Raw genomic sequence first — 22,101 nt, forward strand, 5'->3', positions numbered from 1 at the left:
AGAGGCAGAATTGCTAGCTAGAGGCAAGATCAAGAGATTGTCTAGTTTAAGCCCTCCCCCAAAAGACAACATCAAGGCCAGGAAATCCTATTCGCATCTAGCTGTACACTCCACTTCCAACCCTAATGCAGATCATGAAATCACCACTAACCCTTGATTACCATGGTCAAGGAGGATGAGCCTCAAGACCAATAAAACTGTCAAACTTCCTCACCCAAACCCTTTTGATGTAATGGAGGAAGGAAGTATAAGTCCCAGGATTGCACCAATGCAAACTTTAGATCTGAGTTGAAGTAGACATTGCCAGTGGTGAGAGAAAAGGCAAACCTCCACACAGATGAAAATTATTAGAGTCAAACAGGAAGCTGGCCAGACGGGTCACTCTTGGTTCCTTTCAGACTAGACCAGATGATAGAGCTCATGTTACAGGACTAGCAGGTGCCACAAAATTTCACTTAGAGAAATCTTTCTACACAATGGACAAAAGCAGAAAGTCCCATTTCTTTCAGTATCTCAAGTCCTTCTGCTATTAAGAGGAAACTATCAATTCCTAACACAACATTTAATGCTAATTTTATCCTATATTTACATTAGAAGGAGAAGAACTCTAAATATTTTTTAAAGTATAAAAACAATCTGTTTCAAATCCTTCACTAGCACAAACTGCTGAATGCATAGTAACAGGCCCTTCATTAGCCCCACCAATCTCTCTAGAACCATTATCTGCTACCAAACTTGTTAAAATTCCCAACACAAACCATGTTTCATGCTCTCTGTGCTTATTCATCCTTGTGTCTGAGATGGGCTTCCCACTTTTCTTTAATAATTACTACATAACAATTACTGTTTTCTCCAAAAAACACTTCTTGACCAGCTAGGCAGAAGTAACTGCCCTTTCTCCACAAAGGAAAGAGACCTACAGAACTCAATGAACACATCTATCTTAGCACCAACCTTCTTTATAAAAAAATCATCTGTAAGTACACTTTCTTCCTTCATTACATCAAAAGGGTAGGGATGAGGGAGTTCCCACTGTGGCTCAGCAGTAAGGAACACGACTAGGATCCATGAGGATGCAGGTTGGATCCCTGGCCTCGCTCAGTGGGTTAAGGATCTGGCATTGCCGTGAGCTGTAGTGTAGGTCACAGATGTAGCTCCCATTCAACCCCTAGCGTGGGGACTGCCAAGAGTTTGTAAACAGGAATTTCTAGTTTTTATTACATAAGATATACTCACTATAAAAATTCAGCAGGCACAGCTAAACAAAAGAAAAACTGCTGGTAAACTCCTATCCTCCCTAAGATTACTTTTTTTTTTTTTTTAAATGGCCATACCCACAGCATATGGATGTTCCTGGGCCAGGGACTGAATCTGAGTCATAGCTGTGACCCAGAATCTTTAACCCTTTTGGGGCAAGGTCAAAGTGTTATTAGTATACAAATACATGCAGCACCTAATGCATCTTCCCAACAAATGTGGCAAACATTTTAATAATGTGTGTAGAATGTCCAGAAACCTTTTTTACATTATGATCAAAGGCAATCAGATTAGTGGAACAAATGATATCCACAATGATGAAATGATAGATACATTTATTCTCTTGTGAATAAAAAATAATTTATGTTTTAAAAGCATTCTCAAAGAAAGACCTGTACTGATAACTGTAAGATGCTGATAAAAGAAATCAAAGATGACACAAACAGATGGAAAGACAAACCAAGCTCCTGGATTTTAAGAGTCAATATTATCAAAATGACTATATTCCCAAGGCAATCTACAAATTCAATGCAATCCCTATCAAATTACCAAGGACATTTTCCACAGAACTCAAACAAGATTATTTAAAATGTATTTGGAAGCACAAAAGACCCAGAATAGCCAAAGACATCCTGAAAAAGAAAAATGGAGCTGGAGGAATCAGGCTCCCTGACTTCACTCTATAGTACAAAGCTACAGTCATCAAAACTGTATGGCACTGGCACAAGACAGAAATATAGATCAGTAGAACAGGATAGAAAGCCCAGAATTAAACCCACGCACCTACAGTCAACTAATCTATGACAAAGGAGGCAAGAACATACACTGGAGAAAAGACAGCCTGTTCAATAAATGGTGCTGGGAAAACTGGACAGCTACATGGAAAAGAATGAAATTAGAACACTCCCTAACACCATACACAAAAATAAACTCCAAATGGATTAAAGACCTAGATATAAGACCAGACACTATAAAACTCCTAGAGGAAGACATAGGCCAAACACTCTCTGACATAAATGACAGCAACATCTTCTCAGATCCACCTCTTAGAGTAATGATGGTAAAAAGAAAAATAAACAAATGGGATTAATTAAACTTAAAAGTTTCTGCACAGCAAAGGAAACCCTAAACAAAACAAAAAGACAACCCACAGAATGGGAGAAAATCTTTGCAAATGAATTGACTGACAAGAGATTAATCTCCAAAATTTATAAACACCTCCTACAGCTCAATACCAAAAAAAATCAAACAACCCCATCCAAAAATGGACAGAAGATCTAAACAGACAATTCTCCAAAGAAGACACACAGATGGACAAAAAAATACATGAAAAGATATTCAACATCACTAATTATTAAAGAAATCCAAATCAAAACCACTATGAGGTACCACCTTACACCAGCCAGAATGGCCATCATCAAAAAGTCTACAAACAATAAGTGCTGGAGAGGGTGTGGAGGGGAGAAGGTGTTTGATTGCTTTTAAAATAAATTAAGGTATACAAATATTTACCAAAAAAATAGTAGCAGCAAGTCACTGAAAGTGAAGAAAGGCTCTTACCTTTTCCAGCTTTGCACCTCAGCCAAAAGAGTCATATCTAGATTCAACTCATTCTGCCTCTCAGGAAAATGAATCAGGCACCAAGTTAGGAGGGGAAAAATCTTTTGCTTTTATTACCGCATTAAAAATATATAGGTATACGGAATGAATGAATTCAACAAAGACTAAATCATAAGTCTGCATAAAAACATATGGAGTTATTTAACTATCATGTATAACTACATTTTCATTTTCTTTCTTTCCCCCTTTTTTTTTTTTTGTCTTTTCTGGGGCCGCACCTGAGGCATATAGAGGTCTCCAGGTTAGGGGTCTAATCAGAGCCACCCGCCTATGCCAGAGCCACAGCAATGCAGGATCCAAGCCGCATCTGTAACCCACACCACAGCTCACGGCAACACCGGATCCTTAACCCACTGAGCAAGGCCAGGGACTGAACCCGCAACCTCATGGTTCCTAGTCAGATTCGCTAACCACTGAGCCACGACAGGAACTCCACATTGTCGGTTTCTAATCAAGATGTAAAGTTTCCTTAGCTTTATGCCCCAGACTGCCTAACCAAAAACACCCCCAAAATCCAACAGATAATACTGAAACTAAGGCTAATAAAACACTGCTTGTACACTCTTAAGTCTTCAGCCTTTAATCATGCTCCTCCCTGGACCCAAGACATATTCCATCTCAATTCTACACATTCAAACCTTACTCATCCTCCAAAATGCCTCCTCTACTAGAAGCAGTATTACCATTTGCTGATTTCATCAAGTATTTTATCTTTACTCCTTTAAGGCATGTACCACTTCTATCACCCACACAATCTCTAGTATATCTCAGCTCCAATGCGGTGGGCACCACAAGAGCAACTGGTACACCTTGATAGTTCCTACACTGCCTTAAGAGTAACAGGTATTAGTTGAATTCAGTAACTTCAAGGAATAGGGTGAAACAGTGGTTTTCAGATCAGCAGCCAAAGCATCAGCTAAGAATGTTTTCATAGAGATGCAAATTCTTGGGTCCCACCGCAGGCCCTCTGAATCAGAAGCTCTGAGGGTAAGGTCTAGCAATCTATATTTAACAGACTGTCCACATGATTCTGATGTGGCTAATATGTGAGAAACATGGACGTAGAGGGTGGTATAAGCGATCACAGCTACAAGCTAAACTATCAAGTAGTGATATTCCAAACAGAGGAGGGAGGAAGAGGTGCTAGCCTTGAAGCCACTGCTTTTTTAAATACACTAATAACCAATGCCCATTCACAGAGTGAAGGGTCTTTTAAAATCATCCTCTCTTTCATTTTTCATATTTATATTCCCATACAGAGATAACACTGAAAAGAAGGCTGTTAGGGAGTTACTGATGTGGAGCAGTAGGTTAATAATCTGGCATTGTCTCCGTGGTGGTGTGGGTTCAATTCCCGGCCCAGCGCAGTGGGTTAAGGATTCGCTGTTGCTGCAGCTGTGGTATAAGTGGCTCAGATTGGATCCCTAGCCCAGGAACCTCCATATTCTGTGGGTGTGGCAGAAAAAAAAAGTTGTCTAGTTTATTGATACACATGTGTGAGAAATTCAGATCAGCCTGAACAAATGAAATCTTTTTGAAAGCATAAAGGCTCATCCAGTGAGAGATACAGAAGCTACACAGAAGAAGCCATTCTCTCAAAGCACAAAGCAGGTTTTACTAGATACTTACTACCACAGCCAGTCAGTCTAGTTATAATGGTTTTTCACGATTATAGAAGGCACACCCTCCAACTTCAGCTTTATTTACCTGCATGTGGGCTGCACTGCTATTTTATATATAAATATCTAAGCAATATAAGCTGCCATAACCCGAAGAGAAACAACTTTGTACTGAATATCTGCTTCATATAGCCAGAGATCAGTCACTCAGAATTGATCAGGAACACTAAGTTTATGCTTAAACAAATATAATTTAAATAAAAGCCAGAAAAAGGTGAATCTCTCAAAGAAGCCAGTATTTTCTATACTGTATTATCATAATAAGTAGACTGGCTCACTGTGCACAATCTTAAATTCACCCTACCCACCAGGGTAAATATCAGCTCTCACACACTGCAATAGTGGGTGTCATACAAGGCTGTGTTCCCATACCCAGGTGATAAAAAGCACTAGTTTTCAAAGCGTGATCCCAAGACCAACAAGAGCAGCAGCATCTGGGAACTTGTTCGAAATACAAACTCTCAGGCCCTACCCCCAACATTCTGAATCAAACATCTGGGGATGAAGCCCCAGAAATCCGTTTTAACAAGCCTTCCAAGGGATGCTAATGAACCACTACTGTATTGAGGGCCACTGGTCTAGAGATTCTCTAAAGACAATCCTGACCTGGGAAGGGAGCTACAGGTCTTCACTGCCTGGGCCCATTAGTAATTTTTTTCAAAAACTGAGAGTAGGACTTCCTGTCGTAGCACAGCAGAAATGAATCCGACTAGTATCCATGAGGATGCAGGTTCGATCCCTGACTTCGCTCAGTGAGTTGAGGATCCGGCATTGCTTTGGCTGTGGTTTAAGCCAGCAACTACAGCACTGATTTGACCCCTCGCCTGGGAATTTCCATATGTTGTGGGAGCAGCCCTAAAAAAAAAAGAAAAAAAAAAAATTGAAAGTAATGCTATTCTAATTGCTACAACCAATGGTAGTTGTATGTTGTACTATAAAAAATATAAGCCCCTCTTATTTCATAGCAAATTTCCAGGTATTAATTTTAAATGGTGAATAGGAACTCTCTGGATATTACAATTATAAGGTATTTCATTACAGTCCATTATGTTCTCACTTCCATGTTTAGGACCCAATGGCCACCACAAACGAAGTCCAGTAAAAGTCCATCTGGGATATCAGAGCACAAGAGTGCATACATGTGCAGGAGGGGAGAAGGGAGACAGAGAAAAATAAGAGAACAAATAGGAAAAAAAAATCAATACCAAAACCAAAATTGCAGAAGGGTACTCTCATCCTAAGATGCAACTTTGACTCATTTATAGTCAACAAAAATGACCTATTTTGGGTGCTTATGTTCCCTTCTCTCCATCAAACATTATAATTTTATAGTTAAAAACTTACAGAGGGCAGGCTGTGGAGAGAAATAAAGTAAAAGAGCAGATTACACTATTATCCTAATAAACTTACAAATAATGTCCAGACGGAGATGTTTTTACATTTTTGGCATCCTGACTTTAAAATTCAAGAGAAAAAGAATAGCAAGTCTTCTGTATGAACCAAAATATGCTCCACGACAGAACAGCAATGCAAACCCACAGTTATGTACCACTGCTACACAACTCTGAAACTATCAACAACTAATTCATTCTAGAAACACTGATGGAAATCATGTTTTTCTCATAAGACACGGGTCTTCTTAAAATTTCATTTCTATGTTGATTTTCTTTTATCCTTGTTTCAGAACCACCAAACTTACCAACACATTCTCCATTGAAAACTATAGGTAATAATGACTTGTAATATACATAGCTCTGCAATTTGAGTTATCTAAGATATTCATAATGCTCTGGAAGAGAATGTTTTCCTAACCTTTACACAGGACTTTAAGTGGACAATTGCATGTGGGTTGGTGTAGAAATGTTAAATGATGGTGTGTGAGAACCCAATGTACTTAGGTCAACAGTGCAATCAGAGTAATAGCACATGCTGGCCAATTCGGGTATACCAGGAAGAGATAGGGAGTATGACACACAGACCGAAAAACGTAATTCTTTTTATACCACTGTAACTCAATTATATTATTTCAAATTTTGTTCAAACGGCTTGTGTAAGAAAGAAAAATCTCTCAATAAGACTGGTCACAAGAAAAGTCTGAGCTAAGACTTGCATGCCTGAACCAGAGAAAACAATGCATGTGTGAGGAATTGTGTCCTTAACAATCATTTACAAAAACACTTTCTGGAGTTTAGGTAAACCTTTATCATCACTGTGACTTTCTTAAATTTCTTAGTGGATGGAAAACATTTGAGTTATCTTGTCTGTTTTCTGTTGGGTGATAGAGGAAATACATTCTTGGGGACACAGGCATAGTGCTTGATGGAAAAGTACGGAGTTTCATTCTAAGACTAGAATGATGAAAACCATAAAGAAGCTCAACAAACTCTAAGCAGTACAAATATAAAGCCAGAACCATAGCTAGACACATCACAGTAAAATTAGCTAAAGCAGTATGAGAGAAAACTATACATCTCATCATGGTGAACAAGACCACAACTAATAGGTGATCTCTCATCAGAAAAAATGGAAACCAGAAGACTGTGCGACAGCATACTCTATATATGGAAAGGAAAATACCATCAAAGAATTTTATATCCAGAAAAACTATTCTTGAAAAACGAAAGCAAAGATACTTCCAGACAAAAAAAAAGAGAATTTGTTGCTAGCAAACCTGATTCACAAAAATACTAAAGAAATTACAACAGATGGTAACTTAAATCCCAGTCCCTCTATTGTGCATTCTGGAAATCCAGTTCTATAAATAAAGAAACTTGTATTTTCCTGTATCTTTAAATTCTTAAGATCCACTACCTATTCTACTCATTGAAGAGACTTTCACTATTTCTTCTATTAATTTCTTTGAAAGCAAAAAATACAACACAGGGAGTTCCCCGGTAGCCTAGCAGTTAAGGATCCAGAAGTGTTGCTGTTATGGCTCAGGTCACTGCTGCAGTGCAGGTTTGATCCCTGGCCTGGAACTTCCGCATGTTGTGGAAACAGCCCCCAAAAAATTACAACACAGTTTTGTTGAGTTTATAATATATATGGATGTAATATATATAACAATAATAACCCAAAGCGTATGTGGAGGTTGGGGGCACAGAGCTATACTGTGTACGAAAGGCTAATTTTCCCATAAGAAAGTTAGCATTAACTTGAGGTAAAATTATGTTCAAAAAAATGTAATCCCTAGAAAGACATCAAAAAATAACTGAAAAATTAGATTAAATGTCAGCAGAATACTTAAAATTTTATACCAAAGATATTTGTGCAGTACAAAAGAAAGCAATATAGGAAGAATAGAAATTAAAAGAGATTTAAAAAAGAAATTACACCTGAAACTAATATAATGTTATAATACAATGTTATATGTCAAGTGCACCTCAATTTTTTTAAAAAAAAGCAAAATGAGACAAAGAATGAAAAAATAGCAAAATGGCAGACCTAAATCCACATGGATAATTACATTAAATGTGAATTTAATTAAATACTCTAATCCAAAAGCAGGGATTTTTCACACTAGATTAAAAATTATCAACAAGATCTGACTTACATACTTTAAATATCCAATAAACACACTTTAAATTCAAAGATTCAAATAAACTAAAAGTTTTACTTACAGAAAATATATACTATCCAAACAAACATAAAAAGACTAAAGTGGCTATATATTGTTATCAGACAAAACAGACTTAAGACAAAGAATATATCTAGAAACAGAGATATTTCATATAGAAAAGGGTACATGCAATAGGAAAAAAGAACAGTGACAGACGTTATACACTGAACAGCAGAATCACAAAATAAATGAAACAAAAGCTGACAGAAATTAAAGAACAAAAGCAATTCAACAATTATTGAAATTTTCAAACTCCTAAGAATAACTGGCAAAAACATCTCTGTAGAAAAATTTATACAGATAGAGAATATGTGAATAACACTATCAATTTGACCTAATTTACATCTATGGAATACTCTACCATGAAAACAGCAGAATATACACTTCTTCTTCAAATAGACATGGTACATTCTCGAGGACATGCTGGATAATGCAACAAACCTCAATAAATATAAAAGCATTCTAATCATACAAATTACATTGTGTTCTCTGATCCCAATGTAATTAAACCAGAAATCAAACCATAGATCAAAGAGAAAAAGCAAAAGAGAAATTAGAAGGTATTTCCAATTAAATGAAAATGAAGATACAATATATCAAAATCTGTGACATAGCTGTGGATTTAAGTTTCTGCCTTATGACAGTATAATATAACAAAGAAAAGAAATAAATGGCAATATGGGAGGGAAAAAAAGATGTATAACTCTTTTCATTCACAGACAATATGAATAGGAACAAAGAATATCTTGAGAAACCTATAAAAGAAGTTACTCCGACTAATAAATTGTTATATTAGCAAGGTTATAGGATACAAGGGTAATATAAAAACTGTTTGTTGTATTTCTAAACACAACAAAAAACTAGACATCAATTTTTAAAATGTTTTAGGCTTTTTCCACAGTCATCAAAACAGCATGGTACTGGTATCAAAACAGACAGACCAATGGAACAGAATAGAGAACCTGGAAATAAACCCTGACACCTATGGTCAATTAATCTTTTGACAAGGGAGGCAAGAACATAAAATGGGAAAAAGAAAGTCTATTCAGCAAGCATTGCTGGGAAACCTGGACAGCTGCATGCAAAGCAATGAAACTAGAACACACCCTCACACCATGCACAAAAATAAACTCCAAATGGCTGAAAGACTTAAATATAAGACAGGACACCATCAAACTCCTAGAAGAGAACATAGGCGAAACACTCTCTGACATCAACATCATGAATATTTTCTCAGGTCAGTCTCCCAAAGCAATAGAAATTAGAGCAAAAATAAACCCATGGGACCTCATCAAACTGAAAAGCTTTTGCACAGCAAAGGAAACCAAAAAGAAAACAAAAAGACAACTTACAGAATGGGAGAAAATAGTTTCAAATGATGCAACCGACAAGGGCTTAATCTCTAGAATATATAAGCAACTTATACAACCCAACAGCAAAAAAGCCAATCAACCAATGGAAAAATGGGCAAAACAACTGAACATACTGTTCTCCAAGGAAAATATACAGATGGCCAGCAAACACATGAAAAAATGCTCAACATCGCTGATTATAAGAGAAATGCACATCGAAACTACCATGAGATACCACTTCACACCAGTCAAAATGGCCATCATTAATAAGTCCACAAATAACAAGTGCTGGAGGGGCTATGGAGAAAAGGGAACCCTCCTGCACTGTTGGTGGGAATGTAAACTGGTACAGCTACTATGGAGAACAGTTTGGAGATACCTTAGAAATCTATACATAGAACTTCCACATGACCCCACTCTTGGGCATATATCTGGACAAAACTCTACTTAAAAGAGACACATGCACCTGCATGTTCATTGCAGCACTATTCACAATAGCCAGGACATGGAAATAACCCAAATGTCCATCGACAGAGGATTGGATTCGGAAGAGGTGGTATATATACACAATGGAATACTACTCAGCCATAAAAAAGAATGACATAATGCCATTTGCAGCAACATGGATGGAACTAGAGAATCTCATCCTGAGTGAAATGAGCCAGAAAGACAAAGACAAATACCATATGATATCACTTATAACTGGAATCTAATATCCAGCACAAATGAACATCTCCTCAGAAAAGAAAATCATGGACTTGGAGAAGAGACTTGTGGCTGCCTGATGGGAGGGGGAGGGAGTGGGAGGGATCGGGAGCTTGGGCTTATCAGACACAACTTAGAATAGATTTACGAGGAGATCCTGCTGAGTAGCATTGAGAACTATGTTTAGATACTCATGTTGCAACAGAACAAAGAGTGGGGGAAAAAATGTATACATGTAAGGATAACTTGATCCCCTTGCTGTACAGTGGGAAAAAAAATAAATTAAAAAAAATGTTTTAGGCTTTTTCATAATAACATCAAGAAACATTAAAAACTTACATATTTAACAAAACGTGTGTAAGACACAGACACTGAAATCTGAAAACTATCGCTAAGACAAAGAACACCAAATAAATGGAAAGATATACCATACTCAAGGATTAGAGGACTTAATATCAAAACAGCAGTTCACAAACTGAACAATAATTTAGAAGCAATTTCTGTCAAAATAAGCTTCCTCTTCTCCAATCAAGCCACTGTTTATCCCTTCTAACCCAATTCCTCCACCGTACGTTCTGGAATTCCAAATCTATTATTAAAGTCCTCTATATTTTCCTGTGTCTTCAAATTCTTCACTGAAGGTTCACAACATCTCCAAATAAATTAAGAAGCCTTTCCCTAGGATGCTGTTTGGCCTTGTATCACTATTAAAGCAGGAATGAGATATTCACATCTCACACCTTAAGAGTCCAGTGCTGGTCTTGATGTCTTCATCACTCCTCAAAGCCATTTCTGGACCATTCTTTCCCTCTTACAAAAAAATGCGTGCTATTACCTAAGCTCAAATCAAAAACAGCACCTTCTACTATCTACTTCTCAAAAAATTACTGCTTAGGTCACTTTCGTCCCTTAACACTTCACACCCCATCAGTCCTCACATCACCATCTCAAAGCATGCATTCAATAGCCTCTGAAGTCTGGCCTTGTTATCAACAGAGAAGTTCTCTTCCACTGTTAGCATTTGTTTAATGTTGTTAGCATTTGTTTAATGTAAGTATTCCCTGCTACCCAACACTCCTTGAAGACAGAAACCAGAGCTGTCTTATTCACTGCTGAATTACAAGCATATAGCATAACACATGCCCTTACATCAAGAGTTTTTTTCCATCCCCACTATATGCAAATATTGAGGACTACTAGCAGGCCTGTTTGACTTAAAAGAAAACCAAGGACAATAAATGTCTGGGAATCATATAAATAAAGGAAAATGAAAATAGCTACCTATTTAGCTATTTTTCCTATTTAGGAAGTTAAACATATAGAACACGTAAGACCAACAATTCAGAGACTTAGGTTGAGGAATTGCTCTGCTACTAATTAATGGCTTTACTTAATGTTACTGAGCCTCGGTTTGCTCGTCTACAAATCAAAGGAATTAGACCTTTGGGGTTCCAAAAACTTTTTTTTCATTCATGTCTTAACAGTGCTCCTCCAGATGTAAAAAATAGCAAGTGTGTTTTAAGAAGGCAACCCAGAGGACCTAGAGCTATCAAAATATGCATGAAGTTACTTTACAAAAAATATACTCTGAGAATGCTAAGAGATCTAGCAGAGCTTCATACATGGTTGGACTAGATCAGAAGAAAGCAGGAGTTCTCACTGTGACTCAGCAGGTTAAGAACCTGACATAGTGTCCATAAGCCTCACTCAGTGGGTTAAGGATCTGGCATTGCCACAATCTGCAGTGTAAGTCACAATGCAGCTCAGATCCGGTGTTGCTGGGGCTGTGGTGTAGGCTGACAGGTGCAGCTCTGATTCAACCCCAGACCCGGGAATGTCCATATGCCACAGGAGCGGCCATAGAAAGCAAAAAAAAGTAAGCAAACTATAATCCATAGGGCAGTCTACAAGTTATAGTTTGTTTATGTAATCATTAAAGTTTCACTGGAACACAGCCACACCCATTCATTCAGGATTGTCTCTGACTGTTTCTTCCCTGCTATAAAGGCAAAGTTATTGGATAGTGGTCAATATACAGCCCAGAAAGTCTAAAATACTTACTATCTGGCACTTAAAAAAAAGCTTCCTGACCTGGGACTGCATGATCTAAAAGGTTCCTTTTACATTATTATACACTGATAATGAAAAGAGCTGCTTAAATGCTCTTAAGTATAGGAATAAAGTGGGAAAAAAGAATAAGTAGCAAAAATAGATCAAACATGATCTCGATTCACCTCCTAGAGATTACACTAGCTTCCTCTCTAAGCTAGCGGATGGCTCATCCTCCAATCACTGAAACCTTCTATTCCAAGAATACACAAGACAAAACATGCATTAAAAATTTAACGCACCTGCCCTCCTTCACTTTTTGTGCATTCCCTCGACATATGTAGTTTTCAATGTAACCATCACTGCAGTTGATTTTTGACCAGTCTGGGTCACAAACATCCAAGAAGTGAGGCCGCAGCCTGCCTATTGAATACTTGGCAATGTCAGTCAGGGACTGACTAGCAGCTGCACCAAATAAAAATGTTCCAATGGCTTTGTAAATAGTGGCTATGTAGTTATTCCTGATAAAGGAATTCGAGTGCAAGAGGTTAAAGTAAACAGACAGGGTTTCTCCAACAATCATCTGAAAAAGAAACAGAAAAACAATATGTTAAAGCAGCAACCGGGCACTTTAAACAAAGTAAAACAGAAAAGAAAATGGTAAATCACAATAAAATATTTGTTTTAAAAAACACCTTCCTCTTTTTTCCTTTTCAAATGGAGAGCAACTTAAAATATCTAATTCCAGACCACAAAAATAGGTGTTAGATCAATTGATACCTTACAAAGTAGTAGCTAAGCCAAAATAGTTTGTCTACATTTTTTTGACACAAAAGACCTTATTTCTTTTCTTCTATTCAAATAAACTGAGTCTTAATAAGTAGACAATGATATATCCATGGAGGACAGAAAACATGGTTTGTTCAAAGAATAAAAACTTCACCAATTAGCGTATCTGACAGAGTCTGCATTTTCATCAAACAGTCCTAGAATCAAAAACATCCATCATGTTAAAAAGGGTAAAATAGTTTCAAAGAGAGAAAAAGCTACTATAATAAAAGCAGGGATGTAACACTGAAGCCAAAGGGTACAGAGGGCAGAGATCAGCTGACAAGGCCTCCCAGTCCTGCCTCTCCAGGAAACCTTCAGGGCCAGCTTCCCTCACAAGTCTCATTAAAAGACCAAACACACACTTGACATTCTTCTCCAAGAAAACATTTCAAGTGACACCGTCCTCTTTCTTTTTCACTGACTCTTGTAAAATGGGAGTTACAGCCTTCCCAGATTCTAGTTGAGTGTGTATGCGAGCGCACAGCAGTGTAACGAGTTTAAAGGCATAAAAAGGCTTCCAAATACTTTCCAAGTTCATAGATCAATACCCAAAGAAATTTTAAAGTATCAAATAACATTATAAAAAATTACATCTGCTGATAAAATATGCCACACTCTAGCTACCTGAGACCAAAAGAAACTCTTAAACAAAAACGATCTCCTTGCTATTTTATATTGGGGATGGATATAAATCACAAAGTTTCACTTAAGAGTTCCACCCGCTAGTCTTAAATTTACATAAACAATTTTACAAAGCATTCGAACATTTCCATTTAGTGAGGACTGTCTTCAGGGTGAGTCTCAGCAAAGGTGAAATAAATGGCTGCCTCCTAAAAGGGATTTCAAGAACCTGATATCAAACATTTTCTTCATTTGGCTCACTGGCTCCTGGAATTCCAAAATTAGAATGTTGTAACTTTGACAACTAGACTGTGAACTCTACAAAAGCAAGAATGAATTTTTAGTCACTGATAGAAAGCTGAATTTTTAGTCACAGTGACCTAAAATAGAGCTGGTGGTCAATGAATTTCAACTGAAGGTGCTACTTCTGGGTAAAAAGTGAACACCCTTAGTTTAACTAACACATTAAGCCTCACAGAAATGTATTCCTTGTTATAATCCTTAATGTGAATGACCATTTCTGAGAACAGGTCTCACAGGAGAAGAAAACCAACTGTACTTCTGGGGATATCATAACTCTGCAATTGTGCTTGGGGTCCTCCACTATGACCACACCAGAGGCCTTGTATTAAAATATAGAGTTTCCTTGGACTGTTAAGGTGTTCCAGCAACTGCCTTGATAGATTAGTAGCAAAAAAGGATTTCTCTACTGTTTTGTTATGGAGTTGATCTTTGATAATTTAAAACATATACCAAATAGGGAGTTCCCATTGTGGCACAGCAGAAGCGAATCTAACTAGTATTCATGAGGATGCAGGTTTGATCTCTGGCCTCGCCCTGTGGGCTAGGGATCCGGCATTGCTGTGAGCTCTGGTGTAGGTCGCAGAAGCAGCTCAGACCCCGAATTGCTGTGGCTGTGGTGTAGGCCAGCAGCTGCAGCTCTGATTCAACCTCCAAATGCCCTTAGTGCAGCTCTAAAAAGCAAATATATCTGTGTATACACCCCGACTCCCAAATAGGAGTTCCTGTTTGGTTCAGCAGTAACGAACCCAATTAGTATCCGTGAGGACTCGGGTTCAATCCTCACTCAGTGGGTTAAGGGTCCAGCATTGCCATGAGCTGCAGTGTAGGCTGCAGACGAAGCTCGGATCTGGCATTGCTATGGCTGTGGTGTAGGCCAGCAGCTACAGCTCTGATTTGACCCCTAGCGTGGGAACTTCCATATGCCATGGGTGCAGCCCTAAAAAGACAAAAACAAAACTAATAAATAAAATGTATGCCAAATATATTAATCTAAACTACAATTTGAGCAGTTGAAACTTCCACATCTCAGCTGTCAGCTCTTCTTGCGTAAGCACTCAACTACTTTCCAAAACGAAGTATTGATCTTTGCAAGTCTTTCTAGTCATAATGATCACTGTTTAGAGCCATTCAAACCCTGGTTTTTGCCACTGATGACTAAAAATAAATTCATTAGGAACATTCAGAGCACTAGGCACAGAATAAAAGCTGATCTACAGAAGCAGTATATGCTGAAACTTAACTCTTAATACTGGGGAAGGGTGGAGGGGATTCTAAAACTAAAATGCCATCAACTTAACATCATGTTTTATTAAGCACTCCATCTTTATTGAGAAGAATAGACAATGGAGATGTTCTAAATCAGTTCTAAATTAAATGCAGGAATATGTCTGTGCATTTCACCTATACATGAGAGCCATATTTTCATTTCATTTTACTACCTTATCCTGCCCTTTGAGCCATTTATGCTAACTCAGCCTCTGGTAAAGTCCACAAGTAAGCTAACTGTGCCCTAATCTTAGAGCAGGGACTACTCGTCATGCATTATTTATTCAGATTCTAAAGATAGGATAAATTATTAAGGAACTAAAGATAATGTTTAGGCAGAGTTCCTCTTACGGTTCAGTGGTAATGAACCCAATTAGTATTCATGAGGATGCGGGTTTGATCCCTGGCCCCCCTCAGTGAGTTAAGGATCCAGCATTGCCACAGAGCTGTTGTGCAGTTCACAGACATAGCTTGGATCCTGTGTTGCTGTGGCACAGCTGGCAGCTGCAGGTCCAATTCAACCCCTAGCCTGGGAGCCTCCATCTGCTGCAGGTGCGGCCCTAAAAAGACAAAAAAAATTACCTAAATCAGTGTGATTCAACCATTTAAAACCTATGCACTACAATATTTTTTCACTATCTCCCTTCATATCTCCACCAACCAAGATGATTTTATACACCTGTAAACTGTCACTATAGTTACATGTCTTTCAGTCAGAACAGTCTAAAATCCTTTCCAAAAGAATAGTCTAAAATCTCACCTTCCAAAATATCTCTAAATACCTCCATTCCCTTTATTCTCTCCAAAATCTCTCTCCAAAAAAAGTCAAAATGGTCTCATCAGACCAGATTTTTATCACCAAAATCTTACCTTTTCCGTAGTATCTGACATCACTGACCATTTGGTCCTTACTGAAATTCCCCTTTGGCTTTTGAGAAACTATATTAATTCTGATTCTCTACTAGGCTCCCTCAATTACTAATATATTTGTGGTTCATTTGCCAATCATGTCAAAGGCCTGGTGTGAAGTCCCAATTAGAATCCTGATTTTTTTTTTAAAGACATGATTTACTTTCTAGAAAATAAAATTAAACATATACAAGTCTAGTGAAGTGCTACCTGCAAAAAGCTGAGTTAATAAACAGAAATTATTTTAAATTAGTACATAAAACCACTTCCCTAAGCTGTGTCTTTGTTGATTCGATTGATATGAAAATAGTACTTTTATAGCACTTTTCAACAAGTCTGTTCTTTTTCAAGAAAACTACATTCAACCTTCTTGCAGGTGATGGTGAAACAATAAAAACTTCCAAGTTAATACACTATAAAAATTTTTTTTGATAACTGAGTATCTGTCAGGCCCTCTGCTTGCTGTGCAGGCTACACACAACCACATGGTGCCCAGCACCAGCACCCTATCTTATTGTGGGCCTCTGGTCTATAGCAGGTGTCTATACTTCTGCTTGTGCAGCATCTTTCTTAGACACAAAGACAAGCAGAACTGAAAGAGAAGTACATTTGCAGCAGTGTTTGAGTACTTGAATCTTTGTCCGAAATCAGCTACTATCTGCCTAGGAATCCTACTAAAATGTTTCTATTTAAAGAGCTAGTAATCTCTCAGAAACATGTTCTTTTTAAGAAGATCCTATTCCTACTCCTTCCTTAATGCAAAGATCATAGGCATGGATTTACTTCTTTTAATAGTAAAAACTCAGTGTAAAATCTGTCTCGATTAAAGGGACCACTGATTTCTTAAAATTCCACTATACAGTAGAAGAGTCACCAATGTCACAACATAATCACTCCAGTTTCATTCCAGCATCTATGACATGCCAGGCTCCACAGCAAGCAGTGAGGATGCAAGATGAACAAGGCACCATCTCTGCCTTTCAGGCTTGTGAAACAAGTATCTGTATAGCAGAGGTTTTGTTTTATGAATTACATACTGCAAATTAGGAGTTAACTTTCAGTGCTAATAAGGAGCTGTGATCATTCTGCAGTAAGAGGTTTACATTTTTAAATTAGGAAATTTTGTTTTGCTTTTTAATAAACTCCAAAACAGACAAGATATATATGCTTATCTCCTGGTTGAGACCATATTTTCTGCTTTTACCATTAACTCTAATTTCTGAAGTTACAAGCTATGGAACATAAACCTAATTAAATTCATAGACTCTCTCAGTTAAGAGAGTATAACAATCACCTAGTCCAATCACTTAAAGTCTTTTCCCCAGAGCACATTCTCTAAGCATTCTCACCCAAAATCCTAGAAAACTATTGTGTTTTAGTACCAGTAAAAATTCTTTTGTGTTCGCTGCTAATTATATATATAGAACTTAAGCGTTTATCTCCCATTTCTGCCATTATGTAAAAAATTCTTTAAATTAAATGTGGGTTAAACGAAGTCTTAACATTAGTTAGCAAATTTTCTCTTCCAGAACTCAGTAACTAGAAGCCGGTTCATAGACACAGTTTCAATAAGTTATAAAACAATATCCAAGTATAATGTATACTAGAAATACATTGATATAATAGTTACCTATTGCATTATTACTGAAACAATAGCAAATTAGAACTCTACAAAATCACAATGACTTGGAGGAGATTAGCATAAAGCCTACATATATTCAGTAAGTTTCTCCTAATTACACATTGTTACCCTTTTGGACCCACTTAAAATAGCTGAGATTATTTTGATTAAATAACATTAAAGGTTAAAAAACATTGTTTTAGATGGTTATACATTCAATCATTAACATATTAACACAAAATTAAGCCAGTTGCCCAAAAGTGATAAACTTGGAAAAGTGGATTTAACTTACAACGATAATACTGAATGGAATGATTATTCCACCTAATAATGGATAAGGTATGGTGTCTTCTTTGTAAGGGTACTTGATGGACTCATCATTACAGAATAATCCTCGTTGGAAGGGGGTATGCCTTGAAGTAAGAATTGCAAAAGGCAATCCAGCTAGCAAAAGGAATAAATGAAAATATCATTAAAAAGAAAATATCAAAACTAATTAATTGCAATAATAATCCCACAGACTGTGTTTAAAAATACATTTGCCATGAAAATAAATAAGAGCACATGGAAAAAGGAAATGTAGCAATGCATGCAACAGAAGTTAGAAAAATTACAGCTCAGGGTAAAGATCCTTCTTCTACAGAGAACAATGACTCCAAGTCCTCTATTAGCCAATTTAACCAAGAGCAACTTCTTCCCTTCGTTTCTGCTGAAAGACTCTAAACTGATTTTAGGGAAAAGAACCTCTTTTCATGCTCTTGTTGTCATTTAATCATAGGGGATTTTTTCAACACTATTTCCAAACCAGAGTTTTGCTTCCAAAGGAACAAAGCATTTTGGGCATTCCCCATTTTATCTTGATATTACTATCACATTTAGATAGATCACTGTCTTTGGCTAAGTTATCACAGTATCTAAATATAATATATCCACTTGTTTCTATACTGTATACAGCAAGTTTAGAAGTGCTATGATAAGGAGTGTGAATTTAAACCAAGTTTCTTAACAAAAGACAGCCAAACGGAATCAAGCACAAAAGCACCTAAAAGACAATTCTTTCTTTCTTCATTACCACTGTTTTCCCTATAGATCATGTCTCACACTCACGTCCTAAAATGTCTAAATTTTTCCCTAAATATGAACTTGAAGAATTCAGGCCTCCTTCATTTCATTCACTGCACCCAGCCATTCTGATTAATACTACAGCATACTGACTAGGACTGATTTCTAAGAGACAGAACTTAGCAGAAACCCTCAACATGAAATCTGCTTTAAACTTTTCCAAGTATGGATGATTCTTTCCCTAAGTGACCCATTCTCCCAATAGTAATAAGCATAACTACTAAACTAACACAACACACTCACCGTATATTCAAGTGTTCTTTCCATGAAGCACCAAGTCTTCATGACCATTTACAGTTCTCGTAAATGCCATTAACCCCTAAAGACTCAATGACAACCAAGCCTCTGCCACTCTGCCTGATGTGTACACAACAAATATTAAATATACTCAATATGCAAAGGCCAAATGAAAAGCAGAAGCACATTGCTGGTTCTCTTTATTTATCTTGCTATTTTCCATTCTGACTCCGAATACATGAACCAAAGTTTATTTGTGTTAGCCAATTTGCCAAGTTGTCAACCCATAAGAAGTCTTTACTATGCGAAAAGCGGCCAATAAGGTAGTACAGGAAGACCCTAAGCTCATTCCACCATGAGGACACTGCTAAGCCAGGCACCATTTCAGAATCCTCCCTCTAGCCAATCAATGCCAAACTAGGCCTGCTCACCAGACGGCACCAACCCCTGGCCAGGCAGCTAGGTGGGCTAGAACACAGACTTACCCACCCAAAGGCTGTCTACTGGAGAACCCCCCTAAGCCCTCAGCCACCCCAGGACATGACCCCACCCACTATAGGAGCCAGCCCCATCCACAAGTGGGCTGGCTTCCACTAGCCCTGGGACCTCTGGAAACCACCACACACCATATAACTAGTTATTTGGCTCAGCTCCATCCACCAGTGGGCCAGCACTAGCCCTGGTCCTGGCCTCACACACTGGGGGTCAGGCACCAGCACCATGATCTGATGGGTCCCAACCCTACCCATTCCACCATCCCTGGAATCCCAAGGCCCTGCAGTCAAAATCCCTGGGCTTCAGCACTGCCCACAGTGGTCCAACATCAGCTCCAGAACCTTCAGGTCCCACAGCCAAAGATCCCGAGACCTGATTCTGTCCATCAGAGGGCAGGCGCTAGCCCCAGGTCCTCCCGGACCCCAATACTGCCCATAATGCAAGTCCCAGATCACCACAGCACCAAAGTGAGTTGAACTAAAGATCTGGCCCTCCCCCAGTAGTCGTCTGGCCCTGCCCAACAGCATGCCAACACCAGCTCCAGGACTCCTTGGGCCCCTCAGCCATCCATGTCAGGATCCAGTCCAACCACCTGCAGCCATTACCAGGACAAGAGGCCATGCCGCCAGCCAAGCCACAAACCAGCCCCAACCACCACCAAGTCCCACATAGGCAGGGCATGGTAACCAACAGGACTAAGAGTCACGCACACCTACCAGTGTACCCATAGTTGTCAGCCAGCCACAAAAAAGGGACCCATGCAGCCCACATAGAGGGCACCCCTAGAACATGTAGCTCTGATGACCAGAGGGAAGTGTGCTGCTGGACCACGTAGGATATTTCCTATATAGTGCCACTTCTCCAAGATCAGGAAATGTAACCAACCTACCAAATATATAGGTATAAAAACAGTAAATTTGGCAAATGGAGGTGGCAGAGAAATACATTCCAAATGAAGAAACAAAATAAAATCCCATAAGAAGAACTAAGTGAAGCAGAGATAAGCAAGGTACCTGAAAAAGAGTTTAAGGTAATGATCATAAAGATGCTCAAAGAACTTGGGAAAAATGGATGAACAGAGTGAGAAGTTAGAAGTTTTTTACAGAGTTAGAATATATAGAGAAGAACCAAAAAAGAGCTGAAGAATACAATATCTGAAATAAAAGAAGGAATCAACTGTAGATTAGATGATACAGAGGAATGGATCAATGAACTAGAAGATACGATAGTGGAAATCACTGTAACTGAAGAGAAAAAAGAAAAAACAAATGAGGACAGTTTAAAAGATCTTTGGGAAAACATCAAGTTTACTAACATCCACATTATAAGGGTCTCAGATGGAGAAGAGAGAAAGAAAAGAACAGAGAACATATCTAAAGACATTAAGAGCTGAAAACTTCCCTAATCTGGGATAGGAAATAGGTACCTAGGTCCGGGAAGCAGAGTCCCAAACAGGACCCACCCTAAAAGGACCACACCAAGAAGATTATAATTAAAATGGCAAAAATTAAAAACAAAGAGAGAACATTGAAAAGAGCAAGGTAAAAGCAACAAGTTACATTCAAGGGAACCCTCATGAGGCTATCAGCTAACTTTTCAACAGAAACTCTACAAGACAGAAAGGAGTGACACAATGTATTTAAAGTGATGAAAAGTAGAGAGTTCCCTTGTGATACATCAGGTTAAGGATCTGGCATTGTCACTGCAGCAGCTCAGGTCACTGCTGTGCAGTATGGGTTCAATCCCTTGTCTAGGAACTTTCACAAGCTGAAGGTACAGTCAAAAAATAAAATGATGAAAAGTAAAAACCTTCAAAAAAGAATACTCTACCTGACAACACTTTTACTCAGATTTGAAAGAGAGATCAAAAGTTTTACAGACAAGCAATTGCTAAAAGAGTTCACTACAAGGAAACCAAATTTACAAGAAATGTTAAAGAGACTTCTCTAAGTGGAAAAGAAAAGGCCAAAATTAAAAAAATGAAAACTATGAAAAGAAAAATCTCATTAGTAAAGGCAAATATACAGTAAAGGTAGTAGATCAAGCATGTGTAAAGCTAGTAGGAAGGTTAAAAGACAAAAGTAAAAGCAGTAAAGTCATCTGTATATCCAAAATAAGTAAAAGGGGGTTCACAAAATAAGTAAAACATGGTATCATAAACAGTAAACAAGAGGGAGGAGTAAAAATGAAGGGTGTTAAAATGCACTCCAACTTAAGAGATCTGAAACTTAAAAAAAAGATACACACACACGCACACACCACATGGTAACCACAATCAAAAAAATCTATAATAGATATACACACAAAAGTGAAAAGAGTCCAAACATAACACTAAAGATAGTCATCAAATCACAAGGAAAGACAGTAAATAAAGAAATAAACAAAAAAGAACCATAGAACAACTCCAAAACAATT

At 37.9% G+C, this 22,101-nt stretch overlaps 2 protein-coding genes across 6 annotated transcripts in view; both read right to left on the bottom strand.

Annotated features, from left to right (window-relative positions):
- The window catches only part of PLPP1 (phospholipid phosphatase 1), a 137,158-nt gene that overhangs the window by 17,024 nt on the left and 98,033 nt on the right, over nucleotides 1–22,101 (bottom strand). For 3 of the 5 annotated variants that reach the window (XM_003483822.4, XM_013984779.2, XM_013984777.2), the window contains one exon: nucleotides 12,584–12,864. In XM_003483822.4, coding sequence (XP_003483870.1) covers nucleotides 12,584–12,864 — 281 coding nt within the window. Of the gene's footprint in view, nucleotides 1–12,583; nucleotides 12,865–18,124; nucleotides 18,277–22,101 lie in introns of all 5 variants that reach the window. The other 2 variants (XM_003133951.6, XM_013984778.2) reach the window with 1 other exon arrangement.
- SLC38A9 (solute carrier family 38 member 9) overlaps nucleotides 18,185–22,101 on the bottom strand; it is a 219,253-nt gene continuing 215,336 nt past the window's right edge. The window contains exon 16 of the transcript XR_002339779.1: nucleotides 18,185–18,276. The gene's annotated coding sequence lies outside the window, so the exon portion shown is untranslated. The remainder of the gene's footprint in view (nucleotides 18,277–22,101) is intronic.

The sequence above is a fragment of the Sus scrofa genome, chromosome 16 (genome assembly GCF_000003025.6).
Source record: "Sus scrofa isolate TJ Tabasco breed Duroc chromosome 16, Sscrofa11.1, whole genome shotgun sequence".
NCBI classification, from domain to species: domain Eukaryota; kingdom Metazoa; phylum Chordata; class Mammalia; order Artiodactyla; family Suidae; genus Sus; species Sus scrofa.